Genomic DNA, 16,805 nt, shown 5'->3' with positions numbered 1-16,805 from the left:
TTCTAGATGATTCTGTGCTTCCAACGTTGTGGCAACAGTTTGGGGAAGGCCCTTTCCTGTTTCAGTATGACAATGCCCCCCAGTGCACAAAGGGATGTCCATACAGAAATGGTTTGTCGAGATCGGTGTGAAAGAACTTGACTGGGCTGCACAGAGCCCTGACCTCAACCCAATCAGACACCTTTGGGATGAATTGGAACGCCGACTGCAAGCCAGGCCTAATCGCCCAACATCAGTGCCCAACCTCACTAATGCTCGTGGCTGAATGAAAACAAGTCCCCGCAGCAATGTTCCAACATCTAGTGGAAAGCCTTCCCAGAAGCGGAGGCTGTTATAGCAGCAAAGGGGGGACCAACTCCATATTAATGCCCATGATCTTGGAATGAGATGTTCGACGGGCAAGTGTCCACATACCTTTGGCCATGTAGTGTATTTTTTTAGAGGTGGAATGAAAAACAGACCTTTCTTTCACAAATTGTGCGCTAAAGGATTAACAGATACTCTAAATGATGATTCTTTAACTAAATATTTAAATGTATATCATTTAAGAAGATTTTATTTGTGGTTTACATGATAACCACTAAAAAGCAACTAAATCCTCTATAAATACGAAAGTAAATACAAAACACTTGTTCAGTTTACCTTAGGTACAACTTAAAGATGTGTCTATCTATGGCAGTGGATAAGAATGCAGAAGTGTTTTTGCTGAAGCACACTAATAAACAAGAAGGCTGAATGAATTAACCTCTACTGGATCGGTGTCCCTTATACGGGACGGTTGTTGCTCAATATGAGATATGTGACTAGAATGGTGTTGTAAACAACAGCCAACTTTCCGGGACATAGACATGTCTTATATGGGCAGAAAGCTTAAGTTCTTGTTAATCTAACTGCAGTGACCAATTTACAGTAGCTATTACAGCTAAAAATACCATTCTATTCTTTGAGGACAAAACAACAAAACACTTATCAAGGCAACTGGTTTGGTACATTCACCTGTGAAGGTAAATAATGTACTTACATTCAGTAATCTTGCTCTGATTTGTCATCCTGAGGGTCCCAGAGATAAAATGTAGTGTGGTTTTGTTTGAAAAATCAATTTTTATATTCAAATGTAGGGAACTGGGTTCTACAGTTTGACCTGAGTCCACACCCACCCCGCCATCTAGATGTGTGAAGGTTAGTGTATTTTCTGTAGGGAAGCTAATGATCTATCATTTATGACATTCATGGGAGTGTGCAAACTTAAATTTTGTATTACCATAGCATTTTTGTATGTTCTCTATAGTTACAGTGGGGGGAAAAAGTATTTAGTCAGCCACCAATTGTGCAAGTTCTCCCACTTAAAAAGTGAGAGGCCTGTAATTTTCATCATAGATACACGTCAACTATGACAGACAAATTGAGATTTTTTTTCTCCAGATAATCACATTGTAGGATTTTTTATGAATTTATTTGCAAATTATGGTGGAAAATAAGTATTTGGTCACCTACAAACAAGCAAGATTTCTGGCTCTCACAGACCTGTAACTTCTTCTTTAAGAGGCTCCTCTGCCCTCCACTCATTACCTGTTTTAATGGCACCTGTTTGAACATGTTATCAGTATAAAAGACACCTGTCCACAACCTCAAACAGTCACACTCCAAACTCCACTATGGCCAAGACCAAAGAGCTGTCAAAGGACACCAGAAACAAAATTGTAGACCTGCACCAGGCTGGGAAGACTGAATCTGCAATAGGTAAGCAGCTTGGTTTGAAGAAATCAACTGTGGGAGCAATTATTAGGAAATGGAAGACATACAAGACCACTGATAATCTCCCTCGATCTGGGGCTCCACGCAAGATCTCACCCCGTGGGGTCAAAATGATCACAAGAACGGTGAGCAAAAATCCCAGAACCACACGGGGGACCGAGTGAATGACCTGCAGAGAGCTGGGACCAAAGTAACAAAGCCTACCATCAGTAACACACTACGCCGCCAGGGACTCAAATCCTGCAGTGCCAGACGTGTCCCCCTGCTTAAGCCAGTACATGTCCAGGCCCGTCTGAAGTTTGCTGGAGTGCATTTGGATGATCCAGAAGAGGATTGGGAGAATGTCATATGGTCAGATGAAACCAAAATAGAACTTTTTGGTAAAAACTCAACTCGTCGTGTTTGGAGGACAAAGAATGCTGAGTTGCATCCAAAGAACACCATACCTACTGTGAAGCATGGGGGTGGAAACATCACGCTTTGGGGCTGTTTTTCTGCAAAGGGACCAGGACGACTGATCCATGTAAAGGAAAGAATGAATGGGGCCATGTATCGTGAGATTTTGAGTGAAAACCTCCTTCCATCAGCAAGGGCATTGAAGATGAAACGTGGCTGGGTCTTACAGCATGACAATGATCCCAAACACACCGCCCGGGCAACGAAGGAGTGGCTTCGTAAGAAGCATTTCAAGGTCCTGGAGTGGCCTAGCCAGTCTCCAGATCTCAACCCCATAGAAAATCTTTGGAGGGAGTTGAAAGTCCGTGTTGCCCAGCGACAGCCCCAAAACATCACTGCTCTATAGGAGATCTGCATGGAGGAACGGGCCAAAATACCAGCAACAGTTTACAGAAAACGTTTGACCTGTGTCATTGCCAACAAAGGGTATATAACAAAGTATTGAGAAACTTTTGTTATTGACCAAATACTTATTTTCCACCATAATTTGCAAATAAATTCATAAAAAATCCTACAATGTGATTTTCTGGATTTTTTTTCCCTCATTTTGTCTGTCATAGTTGACTTGTACCTATGATGAAAATTACAGGCCTCTCTCATCTTTTTAAGTGGGAGAACTTGCACAATTGGTGGCTGACTAAATACTTTTTTTATCCACTGTATGTACTTAAAAACCAATTTTGCACATTTGGGAAAACTCCCAGCAGACTTGATACAAAATATTGTGTAGTGATGTAATTCTTCACTGGATCTGAAACTTTGTGCACACACTGCTGCCATCTAGAATCCTACATCACTGTCTGGCCTTTCTCTTGCATTTCAAAGATGATGCAACAAGAAAAATAGAACATATTTTATATTTTTTAATAATACAAGTTCTACATTTGCTTTATGAGTAGTGCGTGACCCTAGGGTGGCAACACACACATTCTAAGTGATTTCAATGGGTCTTCTCCATTCTGATTGTTTTATACTGTTCAATTCAACTTTAAAATATATATATTTTCAGCATTTTCATCAATTTCTGCATTTCCTGCACTCATTTGTGGTCATTTCCACGTAGGGTTGCACGATATGGGCAAACATTCTAGGCCTTAATTTTAACCAAATGTTGCAATTGCGATTTGACTTGCGATTGAAAGCAAAACACTTGGAATCAGTGGGCACTTTGAATACAGTGTTGTTTGGCAACGAATGAAAATGCCAGGAGGAGTTATTGTGACAGGGTAGGATCCAAAGTGTTCCCTATAATCTTTGGCTACATTTAATGTTCTCTCTTAGCTACTTCATGTAGCTAACATATTCATGCTTCGCATATTCCTCTTTGATTTAGAAGATAATAATGTTGCACAAACAACGCACTGATTTAAGTCTACACCATCAATGGTATTATCAGTCTGTATAGCTAGTTACGTTTTCTCTGACTCAATAATTTTTTTTGCTAGCTAGCTGTCTAACTAGCTATTAGCAATATTAGGTAACACGATTTAGGCCCAACTTGACAAACTAGCCTATTGCAGATGTAAGAAATACAAACTAATAGTTAGTTATAGTTATATTAAGAAGCAAACTGAAAACACCATCGTTGGCGTCAACATTGTTGCATGTGCTGCATTGACCATGCAGACTGAACGCAAGTGTCTCGTGGTAGAGGAACAACAAATGCGCTCCTTGAGTGACAGGGGGGCGGGACTAGGTCTGTGTGGAAAGTGGCATGTACAGAGAGTGAGCGGAGAGAGATGACTCAAGTAGCGGAGTAAACTATAAAAATGGTTACACACGGTGTATCACATTTAACCATTAAACCAAACATTCAAATACTGTTAAAGAAGGTAACGTAAAAACCCAAACCGGTCCATGCAGAAATACCTGTATATCGTAAAATACGGTATAACACCCATCCCTACGGCCACATCACTCAAAGCTTGGGCTAGGCGATCGAAAAACATATAATATTATGTTCTAAAAGCATTTTCATAACACTACATTCAACAAGGTTACATAACATTGACCTGTAAAAAACAATGTTGATTTGAGCGTTTCAGTTCCACTTTAAGTTATACATAAAGGGTCCTTTCCCCCTTCTGATAACCAGGTGGCAAATCGCATCTCTGCATGTCTGGCAGACATATCAGTGTGGATGGCGGATCACCACCTCAAGCTGAACCTCGGCAAGACGGAGCTGCTCTTCCTCCCGGGGAAGGACTGCCCGCTCCATGATCTCGCCATAACGGTTGACAACTCCGTTGTGTCCTCCTCCCAGAGTGCAAAGCACCTTGGCGTGACCCTGGACAACACCCTGTCGTTCTCCGCTAACATCAAAGCGGTGACCCGATCCTGTAGGTTCATGCTCTACAACATTCGCAGAGTACGACCCTACCTTACACAGGAAGCGGCACAGGTCCTAATCCAGGCACTTGTCATCTCCCGTCTGGATTACTGCAACTCGCTGTTGGCTGGGCTCCCTGCCTGTGCCATTAAACCCCTACAACTCATCCAGAACGCTGCAGCCCGTCTGGTGTTCAACCTTCCCAAGTTCTCTCACGTCACCCCGCTCCTCCGCACACTCCACTGGCTTCCAGTTGAAGCCTGCATCTGCTACAAGACCATGGTGCTTGCCTACGGAGCTGTGAGGGGAACGGCACCTCCGTACCTTCAGGCTCTGATCAGTCCCTACACCCAAACGAGGGCATTGCGTTCATCCACCTCTGGCCTGCTGGCCCCCCTACCTCTGCGGAAGCACAGTTCCCGCTCAGTCCAGTCAAAACTGTTCGTTGCTCTGGCACCCCAATGGTGGAACAAGCTCCCTCACGACGCCAGGACAGCGGAGTCACTCAACACCTTCCGGAGACACTTGAAATCCCACCTCTTTAAGGAATACCTGGGATAGGATAAAAGTAATACTTCTACCCCCCCCCACAAACATTTTTATATATAAATATTGTAAAGTGGTTGTCCCACTGGCTCTCATAAGGTCAATGCACCAATTTGTAAGTCGCTCTAGATAACAGCGTCTGCTAAATGACGAAAATGTAAATGTAAAAATTTGACCTGTATCAGTGATTTTGACCAGATAGACAGATCTCCTGCAGAGGAGGAGCACCTTATGTACTCACCTATGGTTATAACTAGGTATCTAAATTACCTCACATACACTACCAGTTAAACGTTTTGACACACCTACTCATTCCTGGGTTTTTCTTTATTTTTACTATTTTCTACCTTGTAGAATAATAGTGAAGACATCAAAACTATGAAATAACACATACGGAATCATGTAGTAACCAAAGTGTTAAACAAATCAAAATATATTTTAGATTATTCAAGGCAGCCACCCTTTGCCTTGATGACAGCTTTGCACACTCTTGGCATTCTCTCAACCAGCTTCATGAGGAACGCTTTTCCAACAGTCTTGAAGGAGTTCCCACAGATGCTGATCACTTGTTGGCTGCTTTTCCTTCACTCTGCGGTCCGACTCATCCCAAACCATCTCAATAGGGTTGAGGTCGGGTGATTGTGGAGGCCAGGTCATCTGATGCAGCACTCCATCACTCTCCTTCTTGATCAAATAGCCCTTACACAGCCTGGAGGTGTGTTGGGTCAGTGATAGTCCCACTAAGCACAAACCAGATGGGATGGCGTATCGCTGCAGAATGCTGTGGTAGCCATGCTGGAATGAGTAGGTGTGTCCAAACTTTTGACTGGTACTATATATATGCCATTTAGCAGACACTTTTATCCAAAGAGACTTACAGTCATTTGCGCATACATTTTAAGTATGGGTGGTCCCGGGACTCGAACATACTATCATTTACCGCGATGCTCTGAAAACTGAGCTACAGAAGACCACATAACATTTGGTTTGAAGTGACAATATTTGGGCATGCTTTTTGAAGCATCCTGCCATAGGCCCTACCACTCCCATTGTTTCAATAGCAGCGATGCTAATGCTGGCTGTGGGGTAATTAAAGAAAGAAAACTAAGCCATATTCTCTATCACTTTCTCTTAGGATCAATGGATGAATCACTCAATAAAATGAAGTATATATATACATTTTTGGTGTACCGCCCCTTTTACAGAATATACAAATTAAGTGTAATTTTGCTCTGTTTTGATTATTTTAGATTACATGTCTAATTATGTTTTTGCTATGATTGTTGCTTTTCCCACTAGTTTCTTATTGGTAACAAAATAACTCTAGTTTGTAACCCATGCATGTAAAATATCAATATAGCTAACATATGAAATACAAATAAACTATAGTGCTAAGGCAAACTGAGGTGTGCAATTACCTCTAGTTAGTACCACTATTACTAAGGGGTATCTTTTTTTGGGACCGCTACTGAAGCTTACTGTAACAGAACAATATAACATAATTATCCTAAATCCTTGTTGTTGGTGTGGTGTCACCCTTCTTTGTACCATGATTCACTCCATGCCAATGGTACTGAATTGGCAAAGTATTGTGGCAAGCCAACTTCATTGCAGCATGCAAATCAAATGGGGAAAAGACTAACAAGTTGCATTGACTAGGTAACCAGCTAGCTTACTAGTTAGCTGCAATAAACAGCATTTTGCTGGCTTGTAACACAGACACCAAGTACTTTTGTCACCTTAATCATTTAACGTTTATTTTAAAAAATATCAGCTAGCTAGCTAATGACTTACTGCTGGGTTGACGTGTGTTTCGTGTCATTCAGAGGGAGAGATCAAAGCAAACACGCTCGCGAGGGTACCAAGAACGACCGACACACACACAGTGCTAACGCGCCAGCTAGCTGGCTTTTAAGAGCATAATACTAGAGGCGAAATAGCTAAGTTCATTACTGAATAGTTAAGAGTAATAGACGTCTCCGCACAACAAGAAAAATACAAGAGAAGGGGGTTGGAGAAAAGGCAAAGGGGAACCATGTCTCATCTGAACAATAAACCAGCTAGCCACAACAGGCATGTATTTGCTAGCAGACGAATGCTAGTTAGCTTGCTACTCACCCGGTATGAAGCTCCAAAATGTCTCCAAATAAAACCTTCAAAAGGCTTCAAAAATATATGTCGCGTTATGCAAGTTGATAACAAAATGGCATGCTCGGTCTTGAATGTAACCATGTACGCGTAGCTAGCAAGATCTCCCTATGTGCACGATCAATTTTACAGTAAGCTGCATTGTTGGAGAAGGCTAGGCAAACATACTGAAGCATTCTGGGAGTGGGAGTTGCTGTACCTTGGACAAACTGTAGGTGAAGTGCTACACCCTGTGGCCATAAAAGGTACTGAGCAGTTGTGGTCGTACTCAATATCAAATCAAATCAAATGTATTGGTCACATAGACATGGTCAGCAGATGTTATTGCGAGTGTAGCGAAATGCTTGTGCTTCTAGTTCCGACAGTGCAGTAATATCTAGCAAGTAATATTTAACAGTTCCACAACAAATATCTAATACACACAAATCTAAGTAAAGGAATGGAATAAGATTGTATAAATATATGGATGAGCAATGTCATTGTAAGAGCGGCAGAGGCTAAGATGCAATAGATAGTATAGAATACGGTACATACATATGAGACGAGTAATGCAAGATATGTAAACATTATTAAAGTGGCATTATTAAAGTGACTAGTGTTCCATTTATTAAAGTGGCCAGTGATTTTCTAGTCTGTATGTAGGCAGCAGGGCCTCTGTGCTAGTGATGGCTGTTTAACAGTCTGATGGCCTTGAGATAGAAGCTGTTTTTCAGTCTCTCTGCCCCAGCTTTGATGCACCTGTACTGACCTCGCCTTCTGGATATAATGAGTATGCCCACATGATGTACAGTCGTGGTCAAAAGTTTTGAGAATGACACAAGTATTGGTCTTCACAAAGTTTGCTGCTTCAGTGTAATTAGATATTTTTGTCAGATGTTACTATGGTATACTGAAGTATAATTACAAGCATTCCATAAGTGTCAAAGGCTTTTATTGACAATTACATTAAGTTTATGCAAAGAGTCAATATTTGCAGTGTTGACCCTTCTTTTTCAAGACCTCTGCAATCCGCCCTGGCATGCTGTCAATTAACTTCTGGGCCACATCCTGACTGATGGCAGCCCATTCTTGCATAATCAATGCTTGGAGTTTGTGGGTTTTTGTTTGTCCACCTGCCTCTTGAGGATCGACCACAAGTTCTCAATGGGATTAAGGTCTGGGGAGTTTCCTGGCCATGGACCCAAAATGTCGATGTTTTGTTCCCCGAGCCACATAGTTTTCACTTTTGCCTTATGGCAAGGTGCTCCATCATGCTGGAAAAGGCATTGGTCGTCACCAAACTGTTCTTGGATGGTTGGGAGAAGTTGCTCTCGGAGGATGTGTTGGTACCATTCTTTATTCATGGCTGTGTTCTTAGGCAAAATTGTGTGTGAGCCCACTCCCTTGGCTGAGAAGCAACCCCACACATGAATGGTCTCAGGATGCTTTACTGTTGGCATGACACAGGACTGATGGTAGCGCTCACCTTGTCTTCTCCGGACAAGGTGTTTTCCGGATGCCCCAAACAATCGGAAAGGGGATTCATCAGAGAAAATGACTTTACCCCAGTCCTCAGCAGTCCAATCCCTGTACCTTTTGCAGAATATCAGTCTGTCCCTGATGTTTTTCCTGGAGAGAAGTGGCTTCTTTGCTGCCCTTCTTGACACCAGGCCATCCTCCAAAAGTATTCGCCTCACTGTGCGTGCAGATGCACTCACACCTGCCTGCTGCCATTCCTGACAAAGCTCTGCACTGGTGGTGCCCCGATCCCGCAGCTGAATCAACTTTAGGAGACGGTCCTGGTGCTTGCTGGACTTTCTTGGGCGCCCTGACGCCTTCTTCACAACAATTGAACCTCTCTCCTTGAAGTTCTTGATGATCCGATAAATGGTTGATTTAGGTGCAATCTTACTAGCAGCAATATCCTTGCCTGTGAAGCCCTTTTTGTGCAAAGCAATGATGACGGCACGTGTTTCCTTGCAGGTAACCATGGTTAACAGAGGAAGACAATGATTTCAAGCACCACCCTCCTTTTAAAGCTTCCAGTCTGTTATTCTAACTCAATCAGCATGACAGAGTGATCTCCAGCCTTGTCCTCGTCAACAATCTCACCTGTGTTAATGAGAGAATCACTGACATGATGGCAACTGGTCCTTTTGTGGCAGGTCTGAAATGCAGTGGAAATGTTTTTTGGGGATTAAGTTCATTTTCATGGCAAAGGGGGACTTTGCAATTAATTGCAATTCATCTGATCACTCTTCATGACATTCTGGAGTATATGCAAATTGCCATCATCAAAACTGAGGCAGCAGACTTTGTGAAAATTAGTATTTGTGTCATTCTCAAAACTTTTGACCACGACTGTACAGTGCAAGCAAAATAAAACAATACATCCATAAACAGTCGATGTTATCATTTAAACAGTTAAATTATGTAAACCTAGGGGTATGTAGCAGGGGCATCATATTAAGCACTACAGCCTCTGACAAAAGGTATTGACTAGTCTTGACGCATGGTACATGGCACAGGGCAGGAGGCACTGTTTCAAACCCTCTCCAAACACTAAACTATTATGGCATTAGGCTTAGCAAGTATTGAGGGAGGCAGCCAGCTACCAATAAAAGCACATCTATCATGTTACATAGTGAGAGGCATTCAAACTGCCCTGCTTGTAGACCATGCATACCTCTTTTGAGCAAAGGAAATTCATACATACATTTTATTTACTTATTTTGTATGCTTTTTCGTCAGTAATTAAATATAGAGCAGCATTAATAAAGTAAACACTCAGGAAAGGCTTTAAAAGTAGCCTACACCTTAGAAACACAGATGAAAGGGGGTTAGTTATCATAATATTAGGTACAAACCAATTATGTGTTTAAACCCTGGATGACACATGGAAGCCACCGCGCAGCCATCTTGGGACTCCAAGTGTAAAATATTTAGGAAGCTATAGAAATGCATTTATCAATTTCTACATTCGTTTTTGACACGTTTATTATATTGCAGACACCTTAATGCATACTTTTAAATTATATTATGTGAGCAAAACATAAACAATTACAAATTAAAAAACAGTACTTTTTTTAGAGTACAAATGTAGCTGTTCTCACTACTTAAACACATATAATTTTACCCTTGAAACATTCCATTGAAATACTGTAGAATTCCGTTAATTCCTATGGGCTGTGCCTACTAGGGAGGGGCAATATGGCCAACCCGTGGCGTCAAAGCCACTCAATGGCCAATACAAAGCAATTAGCAGTCCAGGGTTTATATACGTCATTGGGACAAACAATAGGAGTATGACCAGAGATTGCTGCATCTGACAGCCTGCACAGTAGAGGACGATAAAGTGCTTTATCAAACTGGAGTTTGCTGATTTACAATAAAATAACTGTAGGAATATCCCTGTTGTCGCACTATTGATGACGTGAGGAATGAGAAAATATTCGACAACATGGAGAAGAAACATGTGTCAGCTTTTGCATTGTACCAAAATGCGCTATTAGCATCGACTCCTGAAGTTAAAACATCAACTGTGAAGGTACTTGGGGTTAAGTTATTACTACTGGTGTTTGCTCGCTTGCAATTTCAGATAGGCTATGTTTTGTAAAATGTACTTTACAGTGTCCTGTTTTGTTAGCCGGCACACATCAACTGTGTTGCCAAACCAACTGAAGTAGCTAGCTAGCAAATGTATGTAATTTGAAGTAGTGCAAATGTGCATATAAGTAAGGATCATCTGTTTAATCTGTTATTGCTATATGCATCTGCTCAAGTGACTGCTGATTGCCTAAAACCATTTCAAGGCTGACTGCCTCTGCCTACTGGATGCTTTTATAGATTACAGCAAAGAAGCGGAAGGAAAATGGTATCCAGCCCCCCAAATCCATCAAAAAGACCAAAAGGAAACAGATGGGCAAGCAGGTCATCAAAGCGGCACAGAGAGAGAAGAGTGTGGAGAGACTGGCAGAGGTTAGTTTGGAGCATCAGCATATAGCCTATGTAATTGTATGACTGTGGTTCCCTAGGTTTTTCAGTCATTGTGAGTGTTTGAGATAAACTACATTGTATTCAGACTAAGCAGAATCACTGATCTACAATCGCTTTGCATCCCCAAATAGATCGCTACTCATTGTGATCAATATAAGCTATTCTGTGCCTCGCCTGGTCAAACTGATCAACTTAAAACACACTGATTGTCTGGCTGTATGCAGGAGGTACAGTGCGGAGAGGGACTAGATGCTCTGCTGAGTGAACTGGCTAAAGTCAGCAACAGCAGGGAGAGAGCAAGCAAACTTTTCCAGTGGCTCATCCACCCCATTCCTTCCAAGAGCTTCTTCAGGTAAGGATGCCTGTGTAGCCTTTCACAGTACAGTATTGTACTAGATTGCACAGGGAGATATCCTTTGTTAACTATTGACTTCCTTGATCTTAGAGATACATGGGAAAAGAAGCCAGTTTTGATCAAACGTCAGAATCCAGACTATTATACGGGACTGTTCTCCACAGCAGAGTTTGATTGCATTTTAAGACAGGTAAGGTGTCATGACTACCTACACATCTTCTGTGTTTAGTGTCATTTTTGTTGATCAGATAAGGTTTTTGCTATTGATATTTTCAGGATGATGTTCAGTATGGGGTGAACCTGGATGTCACCAGCTACACAAATGGCAAAAGAGAGACACACAATCCTCCAGGGAGGGCGCTCCCATTCACTGTATGGGACTTCTATGAGGTAAAAAGCCAAATGAAAGTCTCCTGATTTGTCAAGTTTCATTTACAAAGTGTGAGCAAGTGTTGGTTAGATCATACCAATATCTGTGTAACATGTTCTAGTTAAAGTCCTTAGTACCTCAACATAATATTGAAACCCAACCTGTTATGTTCCATGTCATCCAGAGTGGTTGCTCCCTGCGTATGCTGAACCCCCAGGCCTTCTCCTCCACTGTGTGGAATGTGCTGTCCATCCTCCAGGAGCACTTTGGCAGCATGGCAGGAGCCAACGTGTGAGTGACCCTCTCTGACAATCTATCTGACCAGTGAGATGCTCTCACACAACATTGAAAGTTATTGAACATGTATGGGACTGAACATAATTTCCTCCTTGGATGACAAACTATTATATTGTATTCTTACCACATGCTGAATGCTGATGCACTTCATGATATTTCAGTAAAAATGTATTTTTTTTGTCCCCAGGTATCTGACACCTCCAGGAACACAGGGCTTTGCTCCACATTATGATGACATCGAGGCCTTTGTGGTTCAGCTGGAAGGGAAGAAGCACTGGAGAGTTTACAACCCCAGGTGACTGTTAGTCTAAATCTAGTTTGTCCCAAAAAGGTGATCAGCACCTATTGCATGCAGCAACCCATTTTGAACATGATTCATGTCAGTACACTCTGCTGAGAAACTAATATATTTTGTGGGATGTTTTTTCCTGTCACTTTTCAGGTCAGAAAATGAGGTCTTGCCTGTCGTTTCCAGTCGTAAGTAGTCCTTTGTCCACTATTGTGCCTATGAATAGACAATCACGACAGATCACTCACTCCCTTGTACCTCAGCCTCAGCCTCAGTCCTTACAGATGGCTTGGTATTCCTCCTCCAGCTAACTTTAGCCAGTCAGAGATTGGGAAGCCCATCCTGGATGTAGTCCTGGAGGCTGGGGATCTCCTTTACTTCCCCCGAGGTTTCATCCACCAGGGGGACTGCCTGTCGGATGCTCACTCCCTCCACATCACTGTCTCATCTTACCAGACGAACAGCTGGGGAAACCTACTGGCAAAGGTTTGTTATTAACCCGCTTAATCCTATGCATTGCTTGTATGGGACACTGTCCAGTTCTTTGTCTAATTTTGTATCAATAAATACATTTTGTGATGTAGATTGGTCATGGATTAATTTACACAGAGTTAAAATATTGCAGGATATAAAATATCTATACAAAAACATGCCTTTACTTGTAATTATAGGCTTGTATTTTGTATGATGCAGAACATGATCTCTTTGACAGGTGGTCCCAGCAGCCCTAGAGATGGCCATGGAGGATGATGTGGACTTCAGACGAGGCCTGCCTGTGGATTACCTGACTTACATGGGGGTACAGAACTCTGACAAGGTACTTCAGACACCACCATTTACCTGTGCCTGGTTTCCAATGTACAATGAACCTCTAAGCACCCACTCTCAGCAGGGGTGTGTTCAGAAGGGTGACATTTTGAAGATGGAGATGTAACAGAGCTGACGCCTATGCCCCATTGCAAAGAACGTCTGTTCTACACAATATATTTATATCTGAACATAATGTAACGTTGCACCCTCAATCTACCTGTGTGCTTATAGGAGGATCCACGCAGGGCCCAGTTCCTATCCAAAATAGAGGGTCTGATGAAGAAGCTATCAACCTTTGCCCCTGTGGATGCTGCTGTGGATCAGAAAGCTAGGGACTATCTCCATGACTGTCTACCCCCAGTGCTCACCGCAGGTACCAAATAAGGTTTTACTTGAAATTGTGATAGGTGGTTGTTTTACCTACTTTAGTTGAACACTTATTGTAAGTCACTCTGGATAATAGCTGCTAAATGACTCAAATGTAAATATTTACTCTAAAATGTCACATTAAATTGACTACTGTGACTGTTCCACATGGCCAGTGTAACTGATTCTGGTGATTATCCACAGAGGAAAGGGCCAGCAGTGTCCAGGGAGCTCCTTCCAGGTGGCAGGATGGAGAGGCTGTGGACATGGGTGTGGCCATCAGGGGCCAGACCAGAGTCAGACTTGTCCGTTCTGGAATCGCCAGGTAGATCTCAGCATGAAATACAAAAGCATGGCTCTAAAGGGTTGACATTTTCAGAAAAGACCCTGGCTCTGTCGTAGCCGGCCGCGACCGGGAGACCCATGGGGCGGCGCACAATTGGCCAAGCGTCGTCCAGGTTGGGGGAGGGAATGGCTGGCAGGGATGTAGCTCAGTTGGTAGAGCATGGCGTTTGCAACGCCAGGATTGTGGGTTCGCTTTCACGGGGGGGCAGTATGAAAACTAAAAAAAATAATGTATGCACTCACTATAACTGTAAGTCGCTCTGGATAAGAGCGTCTGCTAAATGACTAAAATGTCAATGTGCCGCCGCAGGTTATGCAGTGATGGAGAAGCAGTTTGGCTTTACTACACTGCCGACAACTCCAGAGTCTACCACAAGGAGGAGCCCAAGAGCTTTGAAATAAAAGCAGAGGTATGAATGATTCGGTCTCTGTAATTGCCTTGCTAATATAGCAGTGATGTGTGCCTGTCTGAGATGACGCACTGCAGTGATAGCCTTTGTTATGATGTAACTTTTTCAGCACACAGATGCCATGGAGTTTCTGATCCATGCGTATCCAAAGTTTGTGACAGTGGGCAGCTTGCCATGCGAGTTGGCTGAGGACAAGGTGTGTTTCTCAACATGTTATGCAACATTGCTAAAACATGTATGCTTTCTTCTGCATAAAATCTAACCACTTATGCATCTCTGTAGTGCATGGTCAAGCCTTGATGATATACAGTGATTGTGTTGGAGTCTGCAATGCAGTTTTCTTAAAGATGTAATTCCCTGCTCTTCCAGGTGTCCTTGGCTGAGCTGCTGTTTGAGAGAGGGCTTATTCACACTGCAGAACCTCTGCAGCGATCCTGAAGGGACTCCAATACAAGTTTCACAATAGCTATCTGCTGCGCTAGCATCATTCACGTCACACTATGTGTAGGTAGAATTGTTATCTGATTTTAGGACAGCAGTCAAATTAAATGAGTAGTGCATCAGCATTGCCCTCTACAACAAACTCGTCTAGACTCTTCAAACTATATTGTGCAATGCTGGCACTCAAAATTATCTAAAGTCATAGATATGTAATAGCCCTTTAACAATGTTACCCTTTACCTGTTCAGTAAATATTGAATTAAACTCAATTGCATATTGGTGTAAAAGAATCCTTGTTTTTGTGTGTTGCAAATGTCCAACTATGCCTTATTACAGGGTTCTTCAATTCCGGTCCTGGAGGGCCGAAACACTTCTGTTTTGTATTTCTACCTGGTAGTTAATTGCACTCACCTGGTGTCCCAGGTCTGAATTAGCCCCTGATTAGAAGGAGAGGATGAAAAACAGAGGTGTTTCGGCCCTCCAGGACCAGAATTGAAGAACCCTGCCTTATTACTATAGTTGTGTATACTTAAATCACAAATTAGTGACTAGAGCGTGTTTAGATGAAAGGGACATGTTTATTGGTCGATACAGTGACGGAAACGTATCGGGGTGCTTAATTTGAAGACCATCCAGAAAATGTAAATCACACAACAGGAGATGTGACTTCGGCACAATAAATATTCAGAGACAGGTGGGTCTACTTCCAGGTGACTTCCTCGCCAGGCTTCAGCTCCCTATAAATTGGGGAGAATATTCAGAGAACCATTAGTGCCCACTTAGATTATTGCTAAGAATGTATCCTTTCTTATGAAGTCTAGATACTGTCATGCCTGATTCACACTAGGCCAAAGCCATATTGGCCTGGTTTCGCATCCACTATAGTTGCGGGAAAGGACAATGTGAAAACAAAATATCTGTGCCAGCACAGTATGGTTCGCATCTATAGTATCAGTGTGTGTGGGTGCTGCAGATTTATAACTTACCTGCTGTACAATGCGCTTTTGTTTCTGAAAGCGGTAAGCTTCTGATCCTGTGCTCTGTCCATGTAGATCCCGATCACAAAGCCAAGGGGTACAAATATGTTCACCCAATGGTCACGCATCAGGGCAGCAAAGTTCACCATACTTCCTGTTGTTGGTGTCAAAACACACGACATTGTTTGTATACTGTACAACACATCTTTGGTGCAGCTATAGCTGTGTGGCAGCATATCAAGTTAGCATACCAGTCTATTTCCGATGCCAATTTCATAATCAGTTGGTAAAGGATGAACGTCATAACATTACGTTGTGATTCATTTGGCAATCAATTAACTTGCTACAGTAGTTTAAGATAGCTAGATAGCTACCATAGCTAGTTTGTGTCCACATAACCACATCAGCAAATACACTCATTCAGGTAGTTACCGGTAACCATTTATTTTAGTTAGCCAATAACTATCGTCAACTATCGTTTAAGTTATTAACATGTGTTATTAATCTAAACCAGCCAAGTTAGCTCACCATGTACTCAAGAGGACCAGCTGGCTAACGTTAGCTAGCAAGCAATATGCCTCGGTTCTTCCCACAATAATTATACAGTAGGTTGCAATTGCATGATATACATTTTAAGTATTGCACTGCTATAGAAAGACATAACGACTTCAAACTAAGAAGTAACATAGGAAGGCATACAAAAAAAAAAAGGTGAAATTGTACCTTGCCTTGGCCTTCTGCTTCTCTTGCTCACTGGCTCTCAGAGGACGTTAGACCGTACCAACTGCTCTAAAATGGTGCTGTTGCCTTCTAACAGTAAAACATCTAAATACTTTTGAATTCAATAGGCCTTGAACTTGAGAATATTACAACATTCGTCTGGGGAATAATTTTAATTTCAATGTAAAAAAAACTTGTGCCTTTCTTCTTTGAAAA

General features: G+C 42.2%; 3 protein-coding genes across 3 annotated transcripts in view; 1 reads left to right on the top strand and 2 right to left on the bottom strand.

Moving 5' to 3' along the window:
- Positions 1–7,412, bottom strand: part of LOC121552392 (exostosin-like 3) — a 39,556-nt gene extending 32,144 nt beyond the window's left edge. The window contains exon 1 of the mRNA XM_041865279.2: positions 7,205–7,412. The gene's annotated coding sequence lies outside the window, so the exon portion shown is untranslated. The remainder of the gene's footprint in view (positions 1–7,204) is intronic.
- Positions 7,413–10,469: 3,057 nt separating this feature from the next.
- Positions 10,470–15,170, top strand: LOC121552393 (ribosomal oxygenase 1-like). The gene is made up of 15 exons (XM_041865280.2): positions 10,470–10,760; positions 11,060–11,191; positions 11,434–11,561; positions 11,655–11,754; positions 11,841–11,954; positions 12,119–12,225; positions 12,419–12,526; positions 12,674–12,708; positions 12,828–13,006; positions 13,233–13,337; positions 13,562–13,703; positions 13,901–14,021; positions 14,352–14,451; positions 14,561–14,647; positions 14,821–15,170. Exons 1-15 carry the CDS (start codon positions 10,674–10,676, stop codon positions 14,887–14,889), a joined length of 1,614 nt encoding a protein of 537 aa, XP_041721214.2. The 5' UTR covers positions 10,470–10,673; the 3' UTR covers positions 14,890–15,170.
- Positions 15,171–15,450: 280 nt separating this feature from the next.
- LOC121552395 (NADH dehydrogenase [ubiquinone] 1 beta subcomplex subunit 1) lies at positions 15,451–16,761 on the bottom strand. Its single transcript, XM_041865284.2, has 3 exons — positions 16,593–16,761; positions 15,879–16,023; positions 15,451–15,629 (listed from the first exon to the last, which is right to left on the bottom strand). The coding sequence occupies exons 2-3, from the start codon at positions 16,016–16,018 to the stop codon at positions 15,593–15,595; spliced, it is 177 nt and encodes a 58-aa protein (XP_041721218.1). The 5' UTR covers positions 16,019–16,023; positions 16,593–16,761; the 3' UTR covers positions 15,451–15,592.
- Between the last annotated feature and the right edge of the window lie 44 nt (positions 16,762–16,805).

This window comes from Coregonus clupeaformis, chromosome 36 (assembly GCF_020615455.1).
Source record: "Coregonus clupeaformis isolate EN_2021a chromosome 36, ASM2061545v1, whole genome shotgun sequence".
Lineage (NCBI taxonomy): Eukaryota > Metazoa > Chordata > Actinopteri > Salmoniformes > Salmonidae > Coregonus > Coregonus clupeaformis.
The sequence above is the reverse complement of the archived record's forward strand: the minus strand, read 5'-3'. Positions and strand labels throughout refer to the sequence as shown.